General features: G+C 49.5%; 1 protein-coding gene and 1 long non-coding RNA gene across 2 annotated transcripts; one reads left to right on the top strand and one right to left on the bottom strand.

Moving 5' to 3' along the window:
* Positions 1 to 764: 764 nt before the first annotated feature.
* LOC135578675 (uncharacterized) lies at positions 765 to 12,132 on the bottom strand. The gene is made up of 2 exons (XR_010470679.1): positions 11,402 to 12,132; positions 765 to 1,634 (listed from the first exon to the last, which is right to left on the bottom strand). It is a non-coding gene; the product is annotated as an uncharacterized LOC135578675 (long non-coding RNA).
* GDF6 (growth differentiation factor 6) lies at positions 9,767 to 22,581 on the top strand. Its single transcript, XM_021280204.2, has 2 exons — positions 9,767 to 10,231; positions 19,842 to 22,581. The coding sequence occupies exons 1-2, from the start codon at positions 9,895 to 9,897 to the stop codon at positions 20,705 to 20,707; spliced, it is 1,203 nt and encodes a 400-aa protein (XP_021135879.2). The 5' UTR covers positions 9,767 to 9,894; the 3' UTR covers positions 20,708 to 22,581.
* The last annotated feature ends 3,703 nt before the right edge of the window (positions 22,582 to 26,284 follow it).

Below are 26,284 nucleotides of genomic sequence, written 5' to 3'. Positions count from 1 at the left end.
TCAGGACTTATTTTCTAAACATATGCTTGCTTTTTTTTTTTTTTTTTTTTTTTTTGTAAGAAGACCATTACATTATTTTTGGCCACTGGTTTCCTTTTCTATGGCTCTGATAAAGCTCAGTCTGTGAAATATTTCTTCAGCTCCTTCAAAGCAAGTGTTGACATCACCAACAAGGAAGCAAAAGAAATGTATATAAGGGAAAGCCCAGACTATGATTACATGTGACAAAACAGTAGATGCCCAGCAAAACAGTGAGGTGGTTCTATTGACTTGCCCTGGAACTTAGTCCTTTTGCTGAAGAACTACTGTGAAATTTCAGGCACAAATGAGTCTTGATGAATTTTGAGGCAAATTTTGTTGTCAATTAATTATTTGGTGAGTTTTGAGAATAGCATACACACCAGGGAAGTCTCCCTATAACATGCATTTATCTGGTTTCTATTCCTTGTCGTGCTCCTGTTGGGGATATTGAACACCTCCTGCTATGGAATCCCTGCCCTGGGAAAAAGATGGTGTCAGCCGAGCACAGGCAGTGCTGAGATTTATAGGGAAGTAAAGACAACTTCTGATATTAAGCAAAGAAAGCTGAGCTGGATAAAGAGCTTGCTTGAGTAAAATGAAGCGCTTTCCCTGCCGCCCCCCCACCCCCCACCCCCCGCTTTCTTAAGCTTAACCAAAAAAAAAAAAAAAAGAAGAAAAGAAAAATGGAAAATCCCCGTTGATTGCATCCAGCTGTTAAAATTTTATGATACCGAGATCCCCAGTTGTCATGACCACTTCATGTAGTTTAATATGCAGTCGTATTCTTTTCAGTTTCATTTTCTTCCCCAACTTTAGTTAATAAAACACCTTTCAGACAGTCTGTTCTTAGCAGTTACAGAGTGCCTGGTCTTCTTTTATAAAAAGGAGAAATGCATGCAGCTTTAAGAACTAATTCATATACACACACCCAGGCTGTTACCTGTGGGATACCTTGGCACGTGAGGAAGTTAAACTGCAACCACAATTCCCGTTAATGTCAGTGAGAGCAACATTTGTGCGTTTCTCCGTGCGGAGGAGACGTGGGCTGAACAGCAGCAGCTCTTTTCTGATCACTGCAGATCAGCCCTGCCATAAAAAGGTTGACCCCCTGCCCCAGCCAAGACTCCCCTTGCCTGCAAATGGCTCTGGGCTCAGGCCCAAAAGGAATGAATCTCTCCAAACTTTGGCAACTCAGAGGCAAACCAGCAACTCCCGAAGTATTGCGCGTTTATTCTCTGTTTCATCTGCAGTGAGCATGAGGGTTGTTATCCACCTTGTTTGCACAGTTCCAGCTTGAATTTCCTAAAGGATGTATTCACTGCTCAATGGGCATAGAGAAAACACCCAGGATAAAAGCAATACCCACATTTTCTGCTTTTAAATGCACTGATGTTTTCAGTTTGCTGTCGCTCCCGGTTCCCACCTGCCTTGCTGGCGTTCGGCCATCCCAGCAGCCGTGCACGCGTGGTGTGGGAGGGGTAGGAGTGTGACTTCCCGTGCCAGGGCAGCGCTGGCATCGGTGGGGAGCAGTGACGCTCCGACATCCACTTCTGCTTCAGAGATCTTTGTTCACCACAGCATGCTGATGTCTCACTGGCTTCCTACCACTGCCCCTACATACAGGAAAAAAAAAAAAAAAAAAAAAAAGAAAATTACATTAAGAAAGAATAAAGGCTGAGCATATATATCAGTCTGCAGCTCCAAGATCAAACTAGCTGCTTTAATTAATCCCAGAACAAACATTTCAAAGAAAGGAATCCAGAATTACAATTAAGCTGCAAAAGAATCAGAATATGCTATGAGAGAGAGGTTTTTGCTGTGCTCTGGCTGGTGAATGTTTCTTTTCCAGCCTCAACATTCTTTTATATTAGTCTTTTGCCTTTGTGGTGTTGAAAATTGTTTAGGGAATTTATGAAATGATGCAGTTTTATGTAAAAGGTAACCACATTACTGCATTAAATATGAAGCAGCCAGAGGAACTGAAAATAAAACGGTTTGGTTTCCTAAGAGGTAGCGCTGATAAACATTTTGGGCAGCCAATGCATTTTGTGGATGATGTTTAAGGAAACACTAGCTGCTAACTTGCTTAGCTTGAGGAAGATTTATCCTCCCTGTGCCAGTATTTATAGTCATAGTTTAATGGGAAGCCTCTAACGATAACATCTTACTGCTTGTTTAATCATCCTTTACTCAGCAAAATAGCTGAGTTAATTTTGGACCACGAAAGGATGTGAACACCCATTCAGCATGGGACTGTGTGCCATAGTACTGTTCTTGGAGAAAGAGTTTAACAGTTTCCCTGGGGAAAGTCAGCAGCTTCCCCTCGCTGTGCCCATCTCTCACGCTGTGCCAGGGATAGGAAAAGTGGCTTTTTAAAATTACACAGAAGCAAAAATGGAAATGCAAAGGGAAATAAATATTTTCAGCACATGGGGATGTTTTCTGAGATGGAGGTGAATTTTGCACTGAGGGTTCCCCTCTCTTTACTGATCTTCTCAGTGACAGGGAAAATCCAGCTGACAGCTAACCTTTCAATAGAAAACCACTGCCAGCCTGTCTTTTCCTCTCTTTCCTTGATCCAACAAATACCAGAAAAAAAGTGGCACTATCACGAGGTCTGTCACCATCATGCAGTTCAGTCTGTGCCTCCCTTTCCCTGGTGACTATCTTTGAGCAGAAACTCTACAGATCAGAAAACATCCCCAGCCTGGGGACTGCTGCAGCACAACTCCTTCTGACACCAAAGCATTAACAAGTGTCAGCATGAATTTTGTACTTCCCAGAAATGGGTTTCCTTTGCCAGAGGCTGCTTGGTTGGCACCCTCTGGTTTGGGTCTGTACACAGTGAGACTCCTACGATGCTCCTAAAGGGATTTCTTTAGGGGAAACGGTTGCAGAGCACCATGGAAATCCTTGCCCAGGACAGCAATAAACAACACCCAGCAGGCCTGGCAAAGCTGGCACTGGCAGACTGCTTTGAACTGAAGAAACATAAGGAAAAGCTAAATTTTTGCTACCAAGAAAAAAATTAAATGGCAGTGCTACGTTGGGAAGCAACCCCTGTCCTGAAGCATTTGGAGCTGAAACAAAGAATGAGGCAGAAACAGCAGCATGGAAAGATGGAGCGAAACTCCTGAGGTAATGTGAGTACAGATGAGGTTGGTACTCATATCTTTGGGGTCTCAGGTAAACTGCTCACCTGCATCCTGACACTGGTAACAGGACAATAACTAAGATACCTTAAAGCCATCTCAGGGCTGGCAAGAAAATCTGGCTGCCACACTCAGAGTGCCCATGCAGTGCTGAAGTGACAAGAGAGAAGCAAGAGAAATTAGAGGAGCAAGTAAGGAATTGTAAAATAAAAGAATGCAACTAAATTCCTTTGTTCTGTTAGACCAGACTGTAATGATGCAGTGTTTCACGCAGACTCCTTCATTTTCTTAAAAAAAAATATAGAATTTGTTGTATGTCCCTGTCCCTCCCTAGGCAGAACGTGTGGTCATGATGATTCATGACAGAACATCGTTTCATAGCACCAGACTGAGCAAAGCCAAAGCTGGAAGCCTGAGTTGGGATATTCACCCACCCCAAAAAAACCCAAAACCTACAGTTAAATCTAGCTTATCAAAACTGTAAGTATCTCCATGTAGAATATAAAAGTGCAAGAAATGGCTGCAAATCATTCCACATTTTTTCTAAGATCCAAAGTTACTATTCATATATGAGCTCCTACACTCGTAGCACTTAAGCAAAGAGCAGCCCTAGAAGTATGGCCACTAAGTATTAAAGACAACAAATAGTATAATTCAGCCCACAACCAGAGGGCTGGATCCTGCTGGGGCTGAGGTCCTTTTGTGTCCTACAAAATGAGGAATTATGGATACTCAGCCCGAACAAGAAATGTTGAGTGTCCTCCGGGATGGAAAGTCAGACTAAAAAGAAAACAATAAATTAAAGTGCCACCCAACTCCTCAGAAAAGCGAAAACTGAATTGAAGCAACAGCCTTTCGCTTTTAGCCCCCCAAGAGCTGAAATGAGCAGGCACTGAGGCGGCAAGCGGTTCCCATCCTGCCACCAGCAGCAGGATATACATTATTTAGAAATGACAGAAATTGTCTGAGTTAGCAGCGTAGCTGAACAAATTAGAAATTATAGTAAAACTGGGGGTTCAGTTTATATAGCTGGAGCTCTGAGACAGAAATACAGATTATGACAGGTTAATGGGGACTGTGACATTCCCTATACATGTAAATAAACACTGAATTTGAGAACCTCTGTTTTCCCCAAGCACTAGTAAATAAAAGTATAACAGAGACCTCATGTAAAGTAACCATATGCTTATAATTATACAAACATTGTAGATCCCCTGTGTGAAATTTCACATCTTTATTACTTCTATTTTAATGTTTACAAAGTTAGCAGTAATTTTTCAAACCCAAATCTATCCTAAACAGGATAGACAATTTCCTACATCGTTTTTATTTTCTATGCCAGAGCAAACGAAAGCAGAACCACTCTTGCAAGCCTCTTCCCATTCTTGTGCTCTATACACTGCAGTTTGTTTCCCTGACATCAGGATGTGCTTTGACGCACCAAGAATGCAGGAGTGGCTTCACTCTTCATGCCTATATATTAAGTTTTTAACTGTGAGTGAGAGACAATATGGTTCTAATCTAAGACAGTGACAAAAATGCAGAGAGCTTGCAAAGAAGCTATGTTGCCACTGGTTCGTGGCAAAATAAAATACTGTAAAAAGAAACAGTGGTGCATAGGGTTAGCCCTGTTACTTCTCCCGACTTTTCTTGTGAAAACAATAGCCACCAAAAGTAGGACCAAAAGGATGTGAAATGGGAAAACCTGTCCCTATGCTGTGGGGCTGCACAAGCCTCCGCCGAGCCAGAACGCGGGGGACTTGCCTGGTAAAGCCCTGCAGGCTGTGGAGCACTGGGAGAGGCGCAGATCCCTCACGGGATGCTTGGAAAGCAAAACAGAACCTTCCTTGGAGGACCACAATGTGGGAGTGGATTCTGACTCTAAAGCAACCTATTTATTTGGGTATGCTCCTTCACCTTCTGTTAGATCACATGCCATGGCTTTGACAGTTAAAATTCTTGGTCTACTTAGACTTTCAAGGTCTATGTTGACAGTTTGGAGAGTGGGTAGGCTGAAACAAATATTGCTGTATTAAGCAAAAATATATATATTTGGCTAATTTGATGTTCCAGAATGCAGGCAGCAGAGGAGTGAGCTCAGTGCTCCCTCCGTGAGGATGCTCTCAGCTGAGAGCAGGACAGCTCGGCTGGGAGGGAGGCAGAGAAAGGAGCTGGAGCCTTACCCACCAGGGAACGTCCATCTAGGAGGGGGAAGCAACTTCTGGGTCAAAATCTACCTTCTGAAAACAAATATTCCTGCTAGTATGGAGCACTGAAAAACAGTATTTTCAGGAGCATTGCAGCAAGGAGGCAGGAGTGCTAAAAAAATTGCAGCTAAAAGCAATGGGAGTTTAATGCCTCAGATTTGGGGTCTTTGAAAGATTGTTCCCATTTTCAAAGCTGAGGCTTGTGGAGGCTGGTGTTTTGCTGAAAACCAGCACATATGGACTACAAGGGCATTTCAGAAACGGTTGTGCTAACTGTTCTGCCAGTAGGACTTCCTACCCCCTGATTATGTGGTGTGACCACAGCCTTTTCAGAGCTTTTTGTGGTAAAGGGTGAAAGAAGCCTGTACTTTGAGTGGGTACATTTTCTAGTCAGCCTAATAGAGAATGAATTTGGTTCACAGAAAAAAAAAAAAAAAAACAACAAAAAAAACAACACCCTACAATGCATCATTCATGTTAAAATAAGCCACAATCTAGCTGTAAAAAATGTAAAAGATTAAGAGGGACTGTCTACAAACGGATCAGCTCTGTACTAATGCCACTCATGCACCACAGTAAGTTTTCCGAAAGGCCACAAACCAAAGGTCAAATGAGGGTTGCTTAGGCCTTGGCTTGACCACTTGTGGAGGGCTGAATTTTAACCTCTGACACTAGTCCTCAACACTGCTGCTCATTTTATAGTTATAACAAGAGAAATTTACATTAAACTTCCAGGGGAAAAAAATTACATTTGATTATCAGTTTCTCCTGGCTTTCAAATTTTGCCTCTAGTGATATTATTTTTTTTCCCAGAATAGCAACTTCACATAAATAAATTTGAGATATGTGAAATCTGTGTCTTCTAGTGCAAGGAAATTAATGAAACTGCTTCTAAAACTGTACTTTAGAAAACTTCCCCAAATTGCTTAGTTTGCAGAAACATATTTGAAATAAAAAGTTGTTACAAAATATTTATAATGTAATTATAAACTGAAATTCTGCCAACTTTTATTGTTGAGAAAACCGGAAAGGAAATAATTGTTTAAAATGCTATTCTTCTTTCCTTGTGGCTGTTATTATTTTACTCTTCTTATTGTTGTTACTGCCGTTATTACGCCCTTTGCCAAGCTCTGAAGCTGCAATCCCAAGTGTTTCACAGGCGCTGATTCATTCACGCGCTGCCCACAAGATGCCCACTCCTGCCTGTGGTTCTCAGGTCCGGTTCCATGCGGTTTTCTCAATGCCAATCAAAACCAAAACTTCTTAAGATGGTTTGATATATTCAAGTCCCTCACAATGATCTGAGTACATAGCTGCATAAGGCACCACAATTGCTACAGCTTCTCAGTTTCCCTATGCTCAGTCATTCCCTTAAGTGATTGTCCAGGCTATCAGCTGTATTGAACAATGGCATTGTCTTCTGAAATGGCATGGGGACACCCTGAGCAACAGGGCCTAATGCCCTGAGAAAGGTTGGAGAGAAGCGCTGCCTACTTTATGGCTGTTACTACTAGCTGTGTACACTATCATCTGGTTTCCATTGCTGTTTTGGGGTGATAACAACAGTGTGTGAGCTCCCCTCAGCCTCTGTGCTGCCTGAAAGGTCCCCAGAGCCAGGGGAACGGCCCCCGTTGGCTGCAGAGGGCTTTGAGTCAGGCCCCTGATTAAGAAGCAAGGGTGGAAAGCAGCCGTCTGAGTCAATTTGAGAGAACGTGTTAAAACGTACAAAGGCAGCAGGTAGAAATGAAATCAGGCTGATGGAAGTTGCTTTTGAGACCACTCGACCCTTGCAGCTTTGCATTAGTATGAAACCACCTTCCCTAGGGAGAGGAGGAGGCCAAGGGAGGAAAAAGCTGAGAACAAAGAGAGAAGAGGAGAGACAGACCAAGAGACAAAGGCAGGAAAGGAACAGACACTTCGGGAGCAGCAAGGGGACCCTGGAAACCAGCGGGGTGGGAGTGGGAAAGGGCAGCCGTGCAACAGCAGCACTGGGAACTGCAAGGAGGGGATGTGGGAAGTTGAAACAATATCAGAAAAGGAAAATAGGACAATGGAATGCAGCAGGATAGAAAAGAAAGAGCCTGGGGGATTTGGGTTGAGCAGAAGTTGGCAGAGAAGAAACTGGAGCTGGGCAGCTGATTGGAGATAGCAGGCAGGAGTGTGGAATAAGTGAAGAGGGCACAAAAGGGGCAGAAGGAAACAAAAAAGTGATGATATGGAACTGGGTCGTGGCAAACAAAAAAATAGCCAAAATGCTAAGTACAGAACAGAATGGATGAGGGCGGAGAAGGGGACCGCAAGTAACAAAAGTGAGGCAGCAGAAAAGTGAAACCAAAGGGACAGGAGGAGGGGGAAGGTCTCAGAGCAGAAAGCAGCTTATGAAAAGGGAATGGAATGGTCAGTAGGGCAGCTGTGAAGCCAGGAGTCAGGCGAGAGGAGTGAAGCCATGATAAATAAAAGGGGATGAAAAAGTGGGATGGAGCAATGTGGGAATTGGTTTTTCAGAACACTTGCCTCATTTCTACACTGTCACTGATACTCTTTTGTAGCCCTGTTTCTTCACAGTTCATCTGCCAGCACCTCGCAGTACATCTATCCTACTAAAAAGAAGCCAAAGCAATGACAGGCACTGTTCTCTCATCTGAGCTATGCAATGTGTCACATATCCACATGTTTGAATCCAAATAACTATATAGGGGACAGCCCTGGGCATAAGCCATAGCTTGTAACAGGCCTGGGCACTGTCTGGGAAAGTGCTAGTTGGCAGGGGCCCAAACCACATGTGGAGAGTTGCAGGGCAGCACGTGAGACCCTGCCTTGGAGTCATCTTCTTCCCTAGTGGAGATGCAGCCTGGGTTGCTTGGAACCTGAGCCTCTGTTTTGATCCAAATCTCCCCTTCATGGTCCTCATCTCCACTTCATGGTCTGCATCTCCCCTATCTTTTCTCCCAAAGAGCTGAGGAGCATAGTGGGACTGAGCTCACTGCAGGTAAACTGGGACCTACCAGGATAGCTGCCTGCTCCATATGCCCTGGCTGGGTCTGCCTCATCCCACTGATGTGTGGGTTACACTGGAAGCGATGCCAAAAGCCCAGGCATGAGTTGCCCTCTCTTGGTGGAAAAAGAGAAGGAGTAAGAAAAAGACAAGAAAGTCCAGTGTATGACTGCATGGACATGAAGAACAGCTGCTAGTGAAGAAGTGTGGTCAGGGATGTCAGATTCAACTTGAGTTGAAAGCCAGATTCCCTTTATTTTTGATATGGAATGAGATTTCACTGCTGAACAGGCTGCAGAATCTCTTGCTGGAATGAGAGGAAAATCCACCAGTGGCAGAGCTGGGGCAGATAGGAGAGGTAGAAAGAGGTGAAGCATGGGACACAGTGGAGGAAGATCAGGAGAGGAGAGCAGGGAAGCTCAGAACAGGGCAAAGGAAAGCAACATTCAGAAGCAGAGGGGGGTGGCTTGTGGCTGCCAGCAGTGCCATGGTTCAGGCAGAAAGATGAGAAGAAGGTCAGGAAGAAGCAAGGAGGGAACAGGTCAGGTAAAGTAATGCGAACTTGTTGCCGTCATTTGTCCATGGCTGTGAGCCCCACAGAGGTGGTTGGATGAAACCATTTGGAGAGCTGACACAGGTCTTATGCACCTCTGAAAAAATGAAGAGGGCTGGATAAATCCTCTTGCAGAAAACAGCTCCAGTGCAAGAAGGATCTATGCCCTGCTTAGGGGAGGTTTTCTGCCTGTCCTGGGCTGCCCCATTTATGTTGCTGGTGCTGTCTGCCCATCACTGAATTTTCCCAGTTCCTATCCTGGCACCGTGCTCCCTCTCAGTCTGGTCCTCTCTTGGTGGCTGTGCAGATTTTGAAAGAACTGTCTCTGTCTCTTTGCTCCTGTGCTTTCCTTTCCCTCTCTGATGAGTGGCAGTGTTTGCCCCAAGGCTGCCTGCTAGCTGGGCCCTGATGCATCCCAAGGTGAGGCCCCCATTTTCCACCAAATTCTCCTTCTTGAGAGACCTCTGCTTTATGTCAAGCTCTCGACAGACACATAGCTGTGGGAATACGCAGAGCATTACAAAAGACCATTAGCTTTGCCGGAGTCTGTCCACACTCGGAACCACAGCACCCTCAGCACCTGAACGCACCAAAGCGTTGGCTAGTTGATGAGAAGCGGTACCCGAAGGGTGGCAGCGAGACGCTCGGCAGCTGTCCCGGCCCTCGCGTCCACTTCCCGCCTGGAGTCCGCACCGAGGAGGGATCGAAGGACCCCCAAGCACCCGACCGCGGGGTGTCCCGCCCCGCCGCGGACCGCCCCGCGGGGGCGGGATGGGTGCCCCCACGGGGCGGTCCGCGGCGGGGCGGTACCCACGGGGCGGGGCGGGCTGCTCCGGGCCGAGCCCGCCCGGGTGCAGTCCCCGCTCCGCGCCACGCCGCCGCGCAGTCCCCGCGCCGCTCCGTGGGCCGCCGGAGCCGCACGTCGGGCCGCCCTCCTCTTCTTCCCCACCGCCGCCGCCTCTCGCTATGAATGCACGCTGGGCCCTGCTCTCCGCCGCCTTGCTCGCCAGCCTCCTCTGGGATTTACCTTGCTGCCTCCCGGCTTCTCTCCCCGCCGCCTCGGAGCTCACCGCCTCCTCCAAGGGTGGACGGGGCCGCAGGGTGACGCGGACTCCTCGGGACAACCGCCCGCGGCAAGGGGGACACGCCGTGGGCCGGGCGCTCCCACGAGCGGAACCTCACGAGTACATGCTGTCTCTGTTCAGGACTTACTCAATCGCGGAGAAACTGGGCATCAACGCCAGCTTTTTTCAGTCGTCCAAATCTGCCAACACCATCACTAGTTTTGTAGACAGGGGACGAGGTAAGTTTTGCCCCCCCACGCCTCTCACCTTCCTCTCGGGGCTGCGGGCGCCTCTTCCCGCGGCGCTCCGCAGCTGCCGTCCCGCGGAGCCTAGCGCTGGGGAGGCGGGGAGCGCACTACATCGGTCACTGGTGTTTTTCGCCCCCCTCGGTATTGCAGAAAGTGGATCTTTCCGTAAATTGTGGATCGAGTTGTTTTATTTTAAAACAAACTGCCCCGCGGCGCTAAATCCGGACCGCAGCAGCCGTAAATGCTGCGTGAGAGAAACACGCGTGTTCGCCCCCGGATCGTCACGGGGTGGTGCGAAATACGTCCCAGCTTTGCAGGCGCACTTCGGGTGTAAACGCAACCTTGGAGCAAAAAAAATCGCTCTTCTAGTTTCTTTCTGTCTGCAGAAGAAAGGATCGCTCTTATCGCTGCGGCTGTAATGCAAATATTAAGTTCAAACTGACCGAGGGCAAACATACGCTGCCTCAAGCTGCTCTCGCGTAGGGTCAGTTTATCGGGTCCACCTGGAAATTCACCAGCCGCGTTTGAAAGAGCTGGGGCTGGGACACAGCCGGCTCCGCATGCAGGGGGCGCAGCCTGAAGCCCAGGTAACTCCCGGCCGTGGGGCTCAGTGGGGAGCGGCGCAGACTCGCCGTCTCCTTCGGGGCCTATCCTACGTCCTTTAAGCCTGGTGTGTGCGGAGCTGGTCCTCACCCATCCCAAGGCCGGGGGGGGGACAGCGGGTGTCGCTCCCTCGGGCCCTCGGCTGCCCCCGCCGCCGGGAGAGGGGAGGGGAGAGGACTGTGCGGGCGGCGGAGCCCGGGGCCGGCCGGGCTCCAGGCCTTGTCCCCACTCATCCCGGGTAGCAGCGGTGCCGTGGGGCTCCCGGGACCCCTCCGCGACCTGAAACCCCGGCCGGAGCTCCGCTTTACTTTTCTCTCGTTTTATCGCTCGTAGCCAAGGCAGCGGGTGGAGATTCCTCAGCGATCCAGAGGAAAAGAGAATTATCTTCCCTCAAAATTGTCTCTATATTTTTTTTTCCCTTACATTACCCTTGTTTGTGAGCCTTTAACGATATTAACAGTTTCTCAATGAAGGTTGTGTAATCTTTCCTTCTCTCCGCGATTTGAAGATCCTCCCCTCCGTTCGCGCCCCCCCCGCCGCGGTACCCTGCCCATGTACCTGCCAGCGGCTGGCAGCGGCGTCCCGTAGCTGCCGACAGCCGGGAAAGCACGCCGACCGCCCCGCTTCCCAGCCGTTTCAGGGAAAAACGCAGCGCCAGGAAAACCGCACGGCTCCCTGGAGCTACAGGAGCCACTCTCCCCCCAAACCAAACCAAACCCAAATCAACTCTCTCCGCCGCCTCCACGGTTCTACAATCACTCCTCCCCCCTGGGCACCCACGGCTCAGCCCCTTGCCCCATCGCCTCCCCCGGCTGGGGGTCCTCCTCTGCAGAGGGGGCTCAGCGAGGCTCTTCCCCTCTAGCCCCGGCGCCCGTTGAGTCCATCTGGGCTCGGGTGGGTGCGTGGAAGCGCTCACGGTGGGTGCTCCCCGCGGTCGGAAGCGCCTAGGGGTTTCCGTGGGGAGAGGGGACACGGGGTTTTGCTTTCCGCTTTCGCCTTATGAGGGTTGTTTTCTTCGTCGCTGCTAAACTGGAGGTGGGGGAAAGAGGACACGCTTTCTAGAAACACTGTTTCGAAAGTTCAGCCGTCAGAAACGCGCTGTCCCGCTTTCCCCCCGGAGAGGAAACAGGGTGCTAATTCTCCGAGCCGCAAGGAAATAGAGACGTGCTCAAGATCACCTTATTCTTGATAACCAGAAGAAAGACAGTTAATTTAACAAATTTAGCTCATCTCGCTGCATGGGAGATTCTACTCCGGGGGAAGCGATTTGCTAACAGAAATCCTGGTTTGATTAAGGAAAAGCCTCACTTTTCCCCATTGATTTTGATTTGATGTGTCACAGGCTGTGACCTTCTGCTGGACCTTCTGAGGGTTGCTTAGCATCAAGCCACTGATTGGAGTATTTCAACTCAGTGATCTAATTGAGTGTTCATGTCATAACATATCAAATATTGTCTAGTCTCCCATAATGAAGCGGACCAGCCAATGGCACATCACCAAAAAACTTCAAGAGAGCTTCCGTTCCTCTGAAGTGGTAGCTATTTTACTGCCCACCTCCCCGTGGGCTCCTAGCCCAGTTAATTGGCGAGCTGGAGCTGTGCTGATGATGAACAGTCTCAGGGAAAGCGGGGGGGCGGGGGGGAAGTTTCTGTCAATTCATTTGCAGACAATATAGCCGCCCAAATTGACCCAATTAGATGGGCTGCTCTTTACCTAAGCGGCAGCTCCGGGGGGAGACGGCGGTGGCCGTCCCTCCCTCCCGCCCGCACGGCATCCTCCACCTCACTATTTCGGTGGGACAGCAACTGGGAGAGGGAGCGTGGAGCAGCTTTTAGTCTTGCCGAGAAATGCCCTTCCCGCAAGGCGTGGGCTGCTGTGCCCGCGTGTCCGAGAGCGTCCCGCGGGAACGACAGCTCGACATCCCCCGGCCGCAGCAGCCGGAGCGGCTGGGAGGGGCAGGGAGCTTCGGTGCGGACACCACAACCGCTCCTCTCCGCCTCTTGTTCATTTTCCTTCCCACTTGAAACTAATAAGATCGCTTTCAGTCTGGATCGAGAGGACGAAAGCCATACTACTGCATTGTATATACATATATATATAATATATATATTTCCCCCCACAGAGGTAGGAAAAAAGTGCAGAAAAGGGGGAAGGGGCTTGCGATTCCCCCTTTTCCACTCCCTCCCGCCCCCAACTCGCTCCCCCTTGTTACGGTCGCAAGATCAGACAAGACTTAGCTGAATGTAGGAAAATTACTGTTGGCACATGAAGTAACTCATTAAAACGCAGATGGTGCTCTCGCTGGCCTCAGGACCCCCAGCATTGGAGCTCCACAGTAACGCAGGACAATTAGGAGCTGCAAGGACTCCACCAGGCAGGGGAAAAAAAAAAAAAAAAAAAAAAACACACACAAAAAAAAAAACAGAGCAGGAGGGAGCTAGAGAAGGGAGCTATAAACAAGCAAATCCACAGCTAGCAAGAAATGCAGCACGGCTCGGAACAAGCCGAAAACAAAAAAATAAATATCGAGGATGCGAGGAAGCGCGATTTCCAGAGAGATATCCCGTGGGAAGGGAATGCCACAACGGCCGGCTGCCGTGGGTTCAGCTCGCCTTTCCGTTTTGTGTTTGCAGAGTTGCCCGCAGCCGCGATACCGCGGCCGGGCTCTCCCATACGAAATGTTGAGCTCCGCGCCTAAGGGAAGGGGAAATCAAAGTGGATCGAGGTCGTCTCCTTTTCCGTTCTCGTTTTCTTTGTGTAGTTTTGTGTTCCAGTTGAGAGACAGCTGATTCAGAAGGACCAGGGTCCGACCACCGTTATTTTGCTCTTGCCGTTAGCGTCGGGAGGGGGGTGAGGAAAGGGGGCAGGAGGAAGGGGGGGATGCCGTGTGCAGGAGCTGGAAATGGCCGGGCTGCGCGTGTGGCTGAAGAAAAGAGCGTAAATCCCACTTGAAGTTCATCTAGTGCAACATGTTTATGCAAAACAGCGGGTTTCTGGGTGGACCGAAAGCTGCAATGTAGTGTAATCTGTGCAGCGCCTTTGCCCAGGCAGTGTTGTAGTTGGCAGAAGGAAAATGAAATATAAGCAGGGAAGTATTTTAATGGGGAAGGAGGGAATTCACAACTGTTAATTATTTGGTGACCTTGTATGCGATTTGTTTGAGCCCCTTATAAAAACACTAATGCAGACCAGACGGCTGGAGCACGGCATCGAGCAGCCGGTTCCTATCCCAGCCGTGAGCCCGGGGAAGGAGCGGGCGGCCCGGCTCGCCTGGCCCGGCGGCGGGGCCTCCGCGCCCGCGGAGCCAGCAGCGCGGGGGCGGGCGGCGGTGGGCGAAAGGGCTGCGGCTCCGTGCTGCCTGCTCCTGCGGGCTATCTGGAGGTTTGTGTTTTCCCCCGCGCTGCCGGAACTGCGGAAAGGGAGCGGAGCGGGCAGCGGCGCGTCTCCTCGAAAGCCGCGGCCGCACCGCTCGTCTCTCCCTCCTGAAAATGGGGAGTTTCTTTTTGTTTTGTTTCGTTTGTTTGTTTTCTTTTGCAAAGGCGCGCACAGAAGCGCATCGGGACGGGGAAGCGCCGTCTGGGAAAAGCAGAGCCCTCAGGCGCCGGGAGAGGCAGCCCCGCGGCCACTCCGCGGCTCAGATGCCCCGGCGAGGCGGTGCGCGGCCGCGGAGCCACTCTGCTAACGAGAAGGGATAAAACCTATCAAGGCATTCCGATGGCTCATTTCAGTCAGACCCCATCCTGATTTTTTTTTTTTTTTTGAGTACAGAAGCTCCCTTGCGGGGCTTGCTAAGAGGCGGCGTTTGTGGTTTTATGATTTTTTTTTTTTTTTTTCCTACGAGGGGGTAGGACCGAGCTCTCCGCTTCGGAACTGTTGAGTTTCCGCCGCTCGCGGGCAATGCTGTGCCGCAGTCCGGGCTGGCCACAACCAGGAGACGAGAAGCCCGTGGGGAGAAAATCCGGCACAACTCGGTGTCAGCCCGGTTCGGGTGCTCGCAGCAGACGGCGTCATGGCCGGGCTGCCCGGCGCTGAGCACTGCAACTGGGCGCCTCGCCCTCCTCTTTTTCCTCCTCGCTTCGTAGTTCTACAGAAAAAAAAAATAAAAAAAACCCAACAAAACCACAAACAAACAAACAAAAAACACCGAGCTATTGCGATTTAGAGTCAGGCTGGAACTGAGGTTGGTCGTCCTTGCGTGCCTGAAGTCTGGTTTCTGAGCGAAAGGGAGCGTTTCAGTCCTTGCTAGTTGTGGCCAGATCTGTACGCTGGGTTGCTCTGTCCTGGTGCTTCCACATATATCGCTCAGAAATATCCTCCAAAGCGTCCCCTCGGTCCGTTTCTTAGCTCCCAGCGCTGGGAATATTCAATCCAATTTTCTCAATAGGAATAGTTTTGGAGGAATGATTTATCCTCGATCGAAGTATTTCGGGTAGCAAAAAGACCACAAACGAGCAAAAGGAAGTGGGCTCGGTTAATGCTTGTTACAGCAGGTAGGAACCGCACAAGGAAGCCCCTCTTCGCCTCCGCGCAACTCCTGGGGCGATGTCGACAGACGGGGGGCCCGGAGCCCCGTGGCACGGTCCGTGACTGTTGCGGCGATATCTCTGTCCCTGAGAGCCGAGCGTCGGTCGTGGGAAGCGGGAAGGTGGCGGGAGGCGGCCGCCGGCAGCGGCGAGCGGGGTGAGGGCAGGTAGCCTTCCCGGCGCAGGTACGGTGAAGCGGTGACCAAAGGTATATTGCAGCCAGGTGCCTCCCCGCTTCAGGGAAAAAGAAAAAAGCCGACAACAGCCTTTCATCAGCTCTCTGGGGTTTCGGCAGGATTGGGAAGGATTTGTCGGAGGAAGATGTGGTCTTTCTCGATTACTCGATAGAGGAATGAACGAAACATTTAAATCTAATCACTCGGTATAATAAAAAAAACACGGCAAGGCAGGCGCTGCGAGATGCGGAACCGAGAACTGGAGAAATACCACACATGGAGAGTCAGCCTCTTGTTTCCACAGCTCTAGTAATGCTCCGAGAGAAGTACCTGTCACCCTTGCGACTCTGCAGACAACGTGTGGGTAGCCCCCTGCAATTACGGGGGATATATGTTTTAATTTCCAGATTATTGTTGAGCGAGCGCCTGCAAAGGGTCTTTAAACTGCAAATGTGCTTTTGGTTTGCGAGTTTAAATATGGCTTGAAAGAGAATTTGGGAATGGGAAAATTCTTCATGAATGTGGTTTGGGTATAATTTGCAGTGATGTAAAGTTAAGATCTGAGCCCTGATGAATTGGCTGGGAGCCCAGTACCTGATCTGCCATGAAAAGGGAAACTTTGTATAGCCTTCCTTAACCCCCGGCTCTCCTCAAAGCCCAGGCTGCCGGCGAGAAAGCGAACCCGGGAAGCGGGAAAGGGTTCACACAGGGAGCTAAAGGAAACGTCCCAACCCAATAATTCATTTAACCTTGGGAGATGATAAACGCTTCGCGGCGGCAGAGGCGGACGGGGGGCCGGCGCAGCCCGCCGCGGCCGGCACGGTGCACACCGCTGCCCGGACGCTTTGGGGAGGGCAGAGCGGAGCAGGGTTGCTCTCCTCCCCCGCCGCCGACACGTTCTTAAATTCCGGGTAGATCTGCTCTCTTCTTCCCCCCCGCCCCGCTTCTAGCTCCCAATATTTTATCGGAAAAAAATAAACAACGGGGAGTCGAAATAATACTTACGGCGTAACTAACATTCATCTAAGTTAACGTTACAAATATAAACCCCCCCTCCGGTGCATTTTCTGCAATGTGGCTTTCCCCAGCCTGGCTGGATGTGAGATGACTTGGCTGCTCTCTCCAAATATTACGGTAACGGGAATAACGATAATGAGAATCTCGACTGGCCTGGGAAAAAAAGGCAGATCTCGAACTGGCTGCTGCAAATCCCGGACCTCACCACAGCCACTCCTTGAGTTTAAAGGCAAACTGAAGAGGACAAGCCCTGATCCGTGTGTGTTCCTCACAAGGAGGGAGAGGGACAGCCAGGCTGCCCCCACGCCGTCGCTGCTGCCGCTCTTTGTGTGCTGCAAACGCGGTAGCTTCGCTTGAACAAAGGTTCCCCAAAACAGACCCATCTCTCTCCAGTTTCTGGAGGCTACAAAGGTACCGCTTTCCCTCCCCACCCTCCGTTGCTTTTCCCACCCTCTCGAACGTGCTGGGAGCGAGCCAGTACTGGTTTAGGATTATGTATTCATCTGGAATTATTAGGTTACAAGAGTGAATAAATAGCGTTTATCTGATCGGATTCAAAGCTGCTTATTTGAAACAACCGGCAGCCCTGCCCCTTTCTAGGAGCGGGAGCTGGCAGCTGAAGAAACAGAGGAAGTCTTCCAGCACAGAGTCAGTGCTGCCTAAACCCGCCTCGGAGACTCGAGTGCTCGGGGACACATTTCTCTGCCTTTCGGCCGTGTCCCCAGAGTGCCATGTCACCGAGCTAGCCAGACTCACCGTGCAACGCGTTCAATCTCCGCCAAGCTGGAGCGTCAAAACATGCTGCTGGGGAGCGCGTTTCAGGCGCACCCCCCCACCCCGCCGCATGACAGTGTTCTGCAGACCCTTTATAAACCGCTTGCAGCACAGGGCATCTGCGAGGAATTCAGCCTCTTCCCACTTCACTCCCATCTAACCCCCACGCCTGGATGCCACCCTTGAGGCAACCGAGTCCCTTCGCCAGGGACACCGGCCAGGAACAGGACGGGGAAGGGGGTGAGTGGGGTGTCTGCTCCTGAGGGACAGTGCGCTGGGGGCAGCCCATCCAACCCTCAACCCATCCAACAGGGAGTACAAAACGGGGTGAGCATCTATCTGCCTTTGAAACCAAGCCTGACCACCCCATCCCAGCACACCCCCAAGCAAAGAGGTGGCTTAAAAGCAGAGCTGTGCCCATGCTCGGCTCTGCCCACAGTCTAAAGCCAGGAGAAGGGCTGATTTGGTTTCCTCGACGGTCGCTGGAGCCGTTGGAGGAAGATGGAGGCAGCTCGGCGGAGCAAGGACAACCGCCTGCGCCGTGTCGAATGCTCAGGCATCTGAGAGATGCTGGTCGCAGAGAAAGCCAAAGGAGAGGAGAAGAAGGAGGAAGAGGATCTGTGCGTTCTTGCCTGAGGGGTGCACGTCCCTTTCTGGCTGACGTCTCCAGTTCTGCCTGGGACCCCCTTGAAGAAGGAGACGATGGTCCCTGAGCTCTCTTGCAGACCCTTCTCTTGCAACCCAGGCCCACCTCAGCCCCCAGCCACACCGGCCCAAGTGTGTGAAGGGCAGAAGAACACTCCCAGATTTACAAGCGAAATCGTGCTCCGTCCTTGCAGCGCTGCCGAGACCGTCCAGCGCCTGCAGGCAGTTCCCTCTGTGTTTAACTTTTCCTTTTCACCCGGGGCTGTGACGACATTTTTCAGGCTGTGTGTGTTTTTTACAGACTCCCCCCGGACCCTTCCGAGAGGCGTACGCGGCCGGCCGAGCTGCCACTCGCTCCCGGCCGTGCGCTCCTCTCTGGGGAAGAAGCAGGCGTGCTGCGGGGAAACCGCCGAACCTGAAGCGGGATGAGGGGACAGGGATGCGGCACGCCTAGGTCCAAATTCCCCGGGACGCGTGAAGGGCCTGACCTATTTTGGCACCGCTCCCCTCGGAGCGCAGCCCCCGCGGAGTGCAGCGCGATCAGGGTGAGGGGGGCTCTGGCTCCCTCTCCCCGACCGACCCTTCATGACATGCTGGGGGCGCGGCGGGGTTCGCAGCCTTGCACCGGCCTCCTCCCCCCGGGTGTTAGGCGGGCACCCAGCTCCGCAGCTGGGGGTGTGCCGTGGGTGCGCGGCGCTGCCTCCCGTGGCAGCACAACACGGTGCGGACGGGACGTGCTCGGCCGGCAGGCAGCCTCCACCGTGGGCTCCCGTGGCCTAGAGTGGGCTGCGCTGTCTGCGCTCCATCTCCATCTTGGCGTACGGAGGAACGCGCAGCGACACAGGGCGACTTTAGAGTATGCTCATCCGCACTGATTAACTGCATGTTAATCCGCATTGATTTTTACATTGCCATGGTGCGTCTGAAGATCTTGGATTGCATAAATCATCCCGTCGTCCCTCCTGCCCCTTCAGGAGGTCCCCTCAGACCTGTCAGGTAGGGCCGAGGTTATGAAATACACTGATTAGGAATCGCAATGACCTTTGATGTCAATAAATAACACGGGGCTGTATATCTCTTTAGTCTCTGTTTCTGCTCCTGGAGCGGGCTGAGTTTGGAAAAGCGGTGAGGGGTTGCTGAACAGAGGCTCCAGTGACACTTTTACTATTTAAATCTACACAAGCTTTACTAGCTTCTGGGGAAACCCAGGGGCTTTGGGAATTTTTGTATTTGCTGGGTTGTAAACATTTTATTGGAAAGCAGCTCAGGGGAATCTGGTTTGCTTTCCACACTGCACTTCGTACACCAATGTGTCAAAAAAGAAGTCCAGGTTTTTCTGTTGAAGGAGAATATATATGTATGTATGTATATATCTGTGTGTAATGTACAAGAGCACACAAACAGTACCATTCCCACTTTGTTGATGGGGGTGATGGACAGAGGATGTGCGTGGAGCAGGGACTGACTCTGGTGTGGTAGAGCGGTCTCCTGCCTGGTGTGGATCCTTCCATACGTCTTCTCCTTCTCCTTCTCCTTCTCCTTCTCCTTCTCCTTCTCCTTCTCCTTCTCCTTCTCCTTCTCCTTCTCCTTCTCCTTCTCCTTCTCCTTCTCCTTCTCCTTCTCCTTCTCCTTCTTTCTTCTCCTTCTCCTTCCTGCCGTCCCCCGGCCTGGCTCGGGCCTGGCTCCCGGAGGAGCCTCTGGTCCCAGTCTGGGGGCGGCCCCGGCTTGTGGTGCGGGGGTGAAGTGGGCAGGAGCGGCCCCGGCCGGGCAGCCGAGGGCCCTGTCCGCCCTTCCTCTCGTCAGAGACCTCTCGGCATATCCCCCCTGAGCGCAACTGACTGTAATTATTTTTTTATCTCGCAGACGATCTCTCGCCCGCTCCCTTGAGGCGGCAGCAGTATGTGTTTGATGTATCGACCCTCTCCGAGATGGAGGAGCTGGTGGGGGCCGAGCTGCGGATCTTCCGCCGGGCCCCCCGCGGCCGCCCGCTGCCCGCCGCCCCGCTGCACATGCATCTCTTTCCCTGCCTCTCGCCGCGGCCGCTGGACTCCCGCGCCCTGGACCTGCGGGCGGCCCCGGCCGCCGGCTGGGAAACCTTCGACGTGCGGCAGGGCCTGCGGGAGCAGCGACCCTGGAAGCGGCTGTGCCTGGAGCTGCGGGCCTCGGCGGGCCGCGGGCCGCCGCGCTGGCTGGACCTGCGGGACCTGGGCTTGGGCCGCCGGACGCGGCCGCCGCAGGAGCGGGCGCTGCTGGTGGTCTTTACCCGCGCCCGGCGGCGGAGCCTCCTGGGGGAACTGCGCGCCGAGCTGGGCGCGCCGCCGCCGCCGCCCGCCGCCCGTCGCCCGCCGCCCCGGCGCCAACGCCGCACCGCCTTCGCCAGCCGGCACGGCAAGCGGCACGGCAAGAAGTCCCGCCTGCGCTGCAGCAAGAAGCCGCTACATGTCAACTTCAAGGAGCTGGGCTGGGACGACTGGATTATAGCTCCACTGGAGTATGAGGCCCATCACTGCGAGGGGGTCTGCGACTTCCCGCTGCGCTCCCACCTGGAGCCCACGAACCACGCCATCATCCAGACCCTCATGAACTCCATGGACCCCGGCTCCACGCCGCCCAGCTGCTGCGTCCCCACCAAACTGACTCCCATCAGCATCCTCTACATCGACGCGGGCAACAACGTAGTATACAAGCAGTACGAGGACATGGTGGTGGAGTCCTGCGGCTGCAGGTAGCGGGCGGGATCCCCCTCGGCGGCAGCCGGGGCTGCGTCTGGCGGAGATGCGACTAGCGGGGGCCTCCCGCGTCCGCCCGGAGCGTGGCTGGGGCGACGGGGACCGGCGGGCGGCGCGGAGGGGCGTGTGGCGGCGGCGGCTCCGGCGCCGGTTTGCTGCGGCGGCAGCTGGGACTCGGGCAGCGCCTGCCCGCGGCTGCCGCGCGGTGAAGGGCGAAAGAGCAGGGCAGGCGGCGAGGCCGCCGCCTGGTCCCTTCCCCGCTTCCCTTCACGCCCCCGGGGTTTATCTGGTGATCTGTCCTCCTCCTTTCGAAGGTGAAGGCAATTTACCAAGTACAAAAAGAGTCGGGGGAGGGAGAGGGAGCAGACTGAGCCCTCTCTCTGAAGTTGCTCCGAAAAGGGCTGTTTCATTTCTTCCCTCTTTCACATTCCTGCAAGATTACCAGCCAGAAATAGCCTACGGCCCCCTACCCCCCAAAGGAAAAAACAAAAAAAAAGAAAAAAAAAATCTCAAGATTGTAATTACAAGTTAGGTTTTATTTTAAGACAGCGATGAAAAACTGTGAAGAGCGAAGTGTTACAGAAAGCACAGCCTGGGTGGATTGGAAAGGAAGCTCCTTTGGATTTCACAACCAGTGCAAGGATGCCATTGCCAGATCCCTAGGTAGCTCTAGTTTGGCAGCCCTCAAAACCTGCAGCAGTATTATACGCAAATGTTGTGCTGGAAAAGGCATTTTGTGTAAGATTTCTGTTTCTTTCCCACCTTTGGTCTCAGCTATGGCTTCACCTGAGGAAAGCGCACTTCGAAGCATGCCTAGCCCTTTCTTAATGTAACTATTATGTTCTTAGTTTCAGGCTTTCCCCCACTGATCTCTAGAATTGTTGGCTTATCTGGTTTTGCAGAGCTATAAACTGGTGGAAAAAAAAAAAAGAAAAAAAAAAAAAGAAGAGAATAATAATATAAAATGGTAATGAAAAGACTCGACCAGGAGCAATAATTTAAAATGCACATTTTGTTTTGGATGCACTGTTGTTCATATAAAAGTTGTAAATATTTGTTTATTTAAACAGACTGAAAAGTGCAAAATGGAGATGAACAACATGCATTTCTTTTTTTTTTTTTTTAAATGTACAAAACATTATATGCACTCGAAATGTTATAATTTTTAATATTTTTAAAAGTTTATATTTGAGTTGTACAGAATTAAGCATTAGTCAAATATTTCATCCTTACTTAACATTATCATTTCCTTAAGATATTACAAGATTTAAATTCTGTGCTAAAAATGGAGAAAAGAACTTTTTTTTTTTTACTGTCTACCTCACTATAATGCAAGTATTTACAACTCTAAAGTTATCTGAGGTAAATTAATATTCAGAATATTTTTACAATACACCTTTACTGGACGATACTACAACTATTACTGTATTATTAAACATTTTTTTTCCCAAAAGCCAGCTTGCTTTTATATGTTCTATTATTTGGTTAAGTAATTCTGAGTTCTCAAGTTAACGTTGGCTCCAGTTCTAAAATGTTGCAGGATTGAGTTGGAGCAAGTGCCACTTTAAGACGTACCTAAAGCCATTCCTTCTATCTGAAGACTTTTTGTACTCTCCTAAGATCTTTAGTTTCATCTTTGGTTTATGCCGGTGGCATAAAGCTGCATTATGTTTTTATGCATTTTATGCAATGATTACTGTAAGTGGGAGAATGCATTAAGGGGAAAAATTAAGGCAAACATTTGTAAATCTCATCTGTACTGGGCACATTTATATACACTGTATGATGATGATGAGCAAAAGACAATGAATGTTTTATAAATGATATTTATTTTGATGCAATGGGTAATATATTTATTAAATATTTCCTGACTATCTCTTAGATAATGAAGAACTATTCTATGAGTAGCTGTTTCAGCAAGAGAAGGATTCCCCTGCTCTCTGGCAGCAAAGCATGTGGAGAAGGTGGTGCAAGCAGGGTAGGGGCTGTGAGCCCCACTCTTGGGGGGAAAAAAATAGCCTCATCTTAAATGCAGAAGGGCTGAAAGAGCTGCTCACCTTGTGGAATGTGTTTGAAAACAAGGTTCTTTTCATGGAAAGTGGAATTTTCTTACCATATCACAAGATCTGATCTCACACGTTTTTCTCTGGCCAACTTTCACCCCCTCGGACTGGTGCTTGAACAAAGGATTGCAGGATCAGACTGAGTGAATAGCAGCAGCTGAGAGACCTGAAGAAGAGTCCAGCCTCAGAGTTGGTACAACTTCCAGAGAAACGTTTCTTTTGTAGTACTTAATAATGTTTCAAGTTCATGACTAATAGTAGATCTGGAAATAGCATCTTTAAAAAGAGCGTTTGCTTTAGAGCTGTGTTCACTGTTTGCAGCCAGTGGGGTTCTGACTGGTGTGAACTTTGGTTGTTGCTCTGACTGCACCAGTTCAGACTTCTGCTATGGAAGAAGCTTTCCCTCTTTATGAGGGAAAGCAATGGAAAGATGATATCTGCAAAGTCTGGAATATGGTCTCTGAGGGAAGGTAATCAAGACACATAAGACACTGTCAACTGGAAATGAACACAATGTAAAAATCTGAAATTTTACAAAATTCATACATAGTGAAGGATGAATTGTTTCTTTATTTCCATGTCTGTGAGCAAACGAAATACCACATGTACAGACAATGCTTCAGCTAAAACCATACGCTGAGATTTTTGTTGCAATTTCCTTTCCGTGTAAAAACCAACATCGCTTCTATTGCAAGCCTGTACATTGCATGCTTGGTAGCACACTGTCCTTTCTGCTCTGCCTCAGATGTGGCTTTGGAGAGCTTCATCAGAAAAAGTTCAACTGTGGAAGGCCTAATAATCTCTCCTGAAGGGATGTTCTCAAATAAGTAACATAGAAGATTTTGCTGTTTTGGATATACAGTGTAGAGCAGTTTGCACCTTCTCCTACATTAGCTGAATTTTTGGTGACATCTTTAATGGTCAGAAAAGGTTTGAAAGCCCTTTTTTCCCAAATGTCTGGCCTGTGCTTGTTGGCTTCAAGGGAAGAGAGGGACCCGAAAAAAAGCAAAACCAGTCAGAATCTGCAGTATCTGCTTTGGAGACAAACCTTTTGGATTTTACCTACTAAAACAGAGGAAACGCTGGCCTGTCTGAGCATGTGCTCTGGATACTGGAGATAATATACCATTATTTGAGCCCATTTTGGCAAGTCTACTATTCCTAAAGATGGGATCTCTGCTCATTTCCTTTTTTAGGCCTGCAATATTCTTTTGCACAAAACTGAGAAGGAGCAGTACAGTGCCAAGAAGGAGAAGGGAAAAGATAGAGCAAAACTGATCGATGGTCTTTCCTCCCTTGCACCTCCTTTCCTCTCTCCCACCCTTGCCCCAAGAACTAACCAGTCAACTGAAAAAAAATACTAGTAATTATTTTTTCAGCTTTTACCACAAACGCTGCAAGCTTTTGTTAGAGAGAAATCCAAATATGGAAATTCAGTGGATGCGCAGCTCAGATCTCTTTGTCTTGCCAAAGTAATATGAATTTTCTTTTCCATTTCTCAACTCCCCATGCTCAAAATCATATTTAAAAAGGGGAAATGATTTGTTTTGTTATGTTGCTGGCCAGAAGAGGGAGCAGAATCTATGAAGTAGTGGTAATAGACACCAGCGGACAGAAGACAGCTGAAGCCAGTCTGGCTGATGGTGTGATACATATCAGTAAATGTTACACGATTCACCCATTGCACTGGTTGTGTTGCTCAAACACAAGAAAGCCACTGGCTCATCTTTGAAGTATAGATATGCATCAGAACAATTAAATTCTGAGTATTTCAATGAAAAAAAAGTAGCACGGGCTTAAGCCCTTACTTTGCAAAGGCTGCTTCTCTTTTTTTTAGACTGCACACTCCATCTTACATTGATTTATGGGAAGGTTGTATATTTGCAAATGATTTGGGGGGAAAATGCTGGAGAGGTCCCCCCATGAAGAGTAGATCCAATCTTACTCTTCTTGTATTCACATAGATGAGAGGTCAATCTGTTCACTGAAATGTATAAAATAAGCATGTTTATTCTTTACACCTCAATGTTTAACCTCAAATGTTAACTGAGGTACAGAGCTGATCACATTGTATAAAACATCTTTCTTCATAAGCCCTTAATCTTTGCTTCAGAAGCACATCTGAAGCTTTGAAGAAGTTGAGTGGCTGATCTTCACCTTGTCAATCATTCAGAGACTGGACAGCAGAACAATACATTTCAATAGCACATAATTTGTTCTTTTGCAGAGTGACCATGTGCTATAAAGGAGTATAGTCCCTGTCCTCTTGTCAGCATTCAGCTATATTATATGGTTAGATTTCCAAATATTTGTTCTTGTTTCTTTTCTGTATCAGACCTGTTGTAAACTGAGGATATTCCAGCTGTTCATAGTTGTGAGAGAGGAGAGTCAACATATTATCCCTGCTGCACTCATCATCTGCCTGTTCCTTGGTGACTGCAGCCTTGAAAAGTACCACTGTCTTAGTTAATGACTGTATGGTGTATTGTACCACTGGGAATTAGAAAGGGTTCTCCCAAGGTTGTAACCAGAGCTAATTCTGCACAACATCAGCCTTACACAGGGTGTAAGACTCCATATTTGCCCATGTGCTAGCACTTTGACAAAACTAGCATTCATTTAAACTATGCACACCATCAACCCTCTCTCTGGAACTGATAAGTCTGGAATAGAACTGGGAACTTCTGTTCCAGAAGATCACTTTCCTACTAACAACTTTCTGCGCTATTTTTTAGGAAAAACCTTAGGAGAATTGCCATCCTATAGAGCATTGTTTAATTAGTGGAAAAAAAAAAAACAACCAGTCTTTTCAGAATGTGAGAATTTTATGACTAGAGAAGAAGGAGTGAGAAGACTCCTAGGACACCAGTTTTCACCTGGGTGGGCAGGAAGGACCTCAGGTGAATGAGAAAACTGGAGGTCTGGTTGACAACTAATTTCTAGAGTGGAAGTGGGAAATTGCAGGAGGGCCACAGAAGAACAAAAGGGATAACGTAAGGGCAAACTGCCAAACATCTGAAATGTCTTTACACTAATGCTAAGAGTATGGAGAATAAACAGGAAGAATTTGAAGTCTTGGAACACAACAAAGGCTACAGTTTAATCAGCATCACACAGGCTCAGTGGAATAAACTGCAGCACTTCAATATTAGCAGAGAGAGTATCATTTGTGTAGGAAGGACAGGCAGGAAAAAAGGGAAGAGTATTATCTGTTATATTAGGAATGTGTAAAAGGCCAGAAAGAGGGGAGAGACAGAGCTGTTGGAGATAAAATAGAGAGGAACTGTAAAGCTCTACTAATGATTACTTAATGAGGAGGAGGAGGTTGATGTCACCTTTTTTAGAGCAACTACTGTGAGTGTCCTGAGGATATGGGGTAGTGGTAATTGAGGACTTTATCTAACCAGATATCTGCTCTAAGGAAAGAAAAACCAAACCAAACAAAAAACAACAGCACAGCACAGACAGTTCCTCAAGATTTTGGAATGTGTTGGGACAACTTCTTGTTCCAAAG

This window comes from Columba livia, chromosome 2 (genome assembly GCF_036013475.1).
Source record: "Columba livia isolate bColLiv1 breed racing homer chromosome 2, bColLiv1.pat.W.v2, whole genome shotgun sequence".
In the NCBI taxonomy this organism is placed as follows: domain Eukaryota; kingdom Metazoa; phylum Chordata; class Aves; order Columbiformes; family Columbidae; genus Columba; species Columba livia.
Note: the sequence above shows the minus strand (reverse complement) of the source record. Positions and strands in the feature narration are given on the sequence as shown.

What these genes read in the sequence shown, in the direction of transcription:
- GDF6 (XM_021280204.2), top strand. Translation starts at nt 9,895, where the DNA reads ATGAATGCACGCTGGGCCCTGCTCTCCGCCGCCTTGCTCGCCAGCCTC. An exon ending in TTTTGTAGACAGGGGACGAG is followed by an intron (nt 10,232 to 19,841) that starts GTAAGTTTTGCC and finishes TTTATCTCGCAG; the next exon opens with ACGATCTCTCGCCCGCTCCC.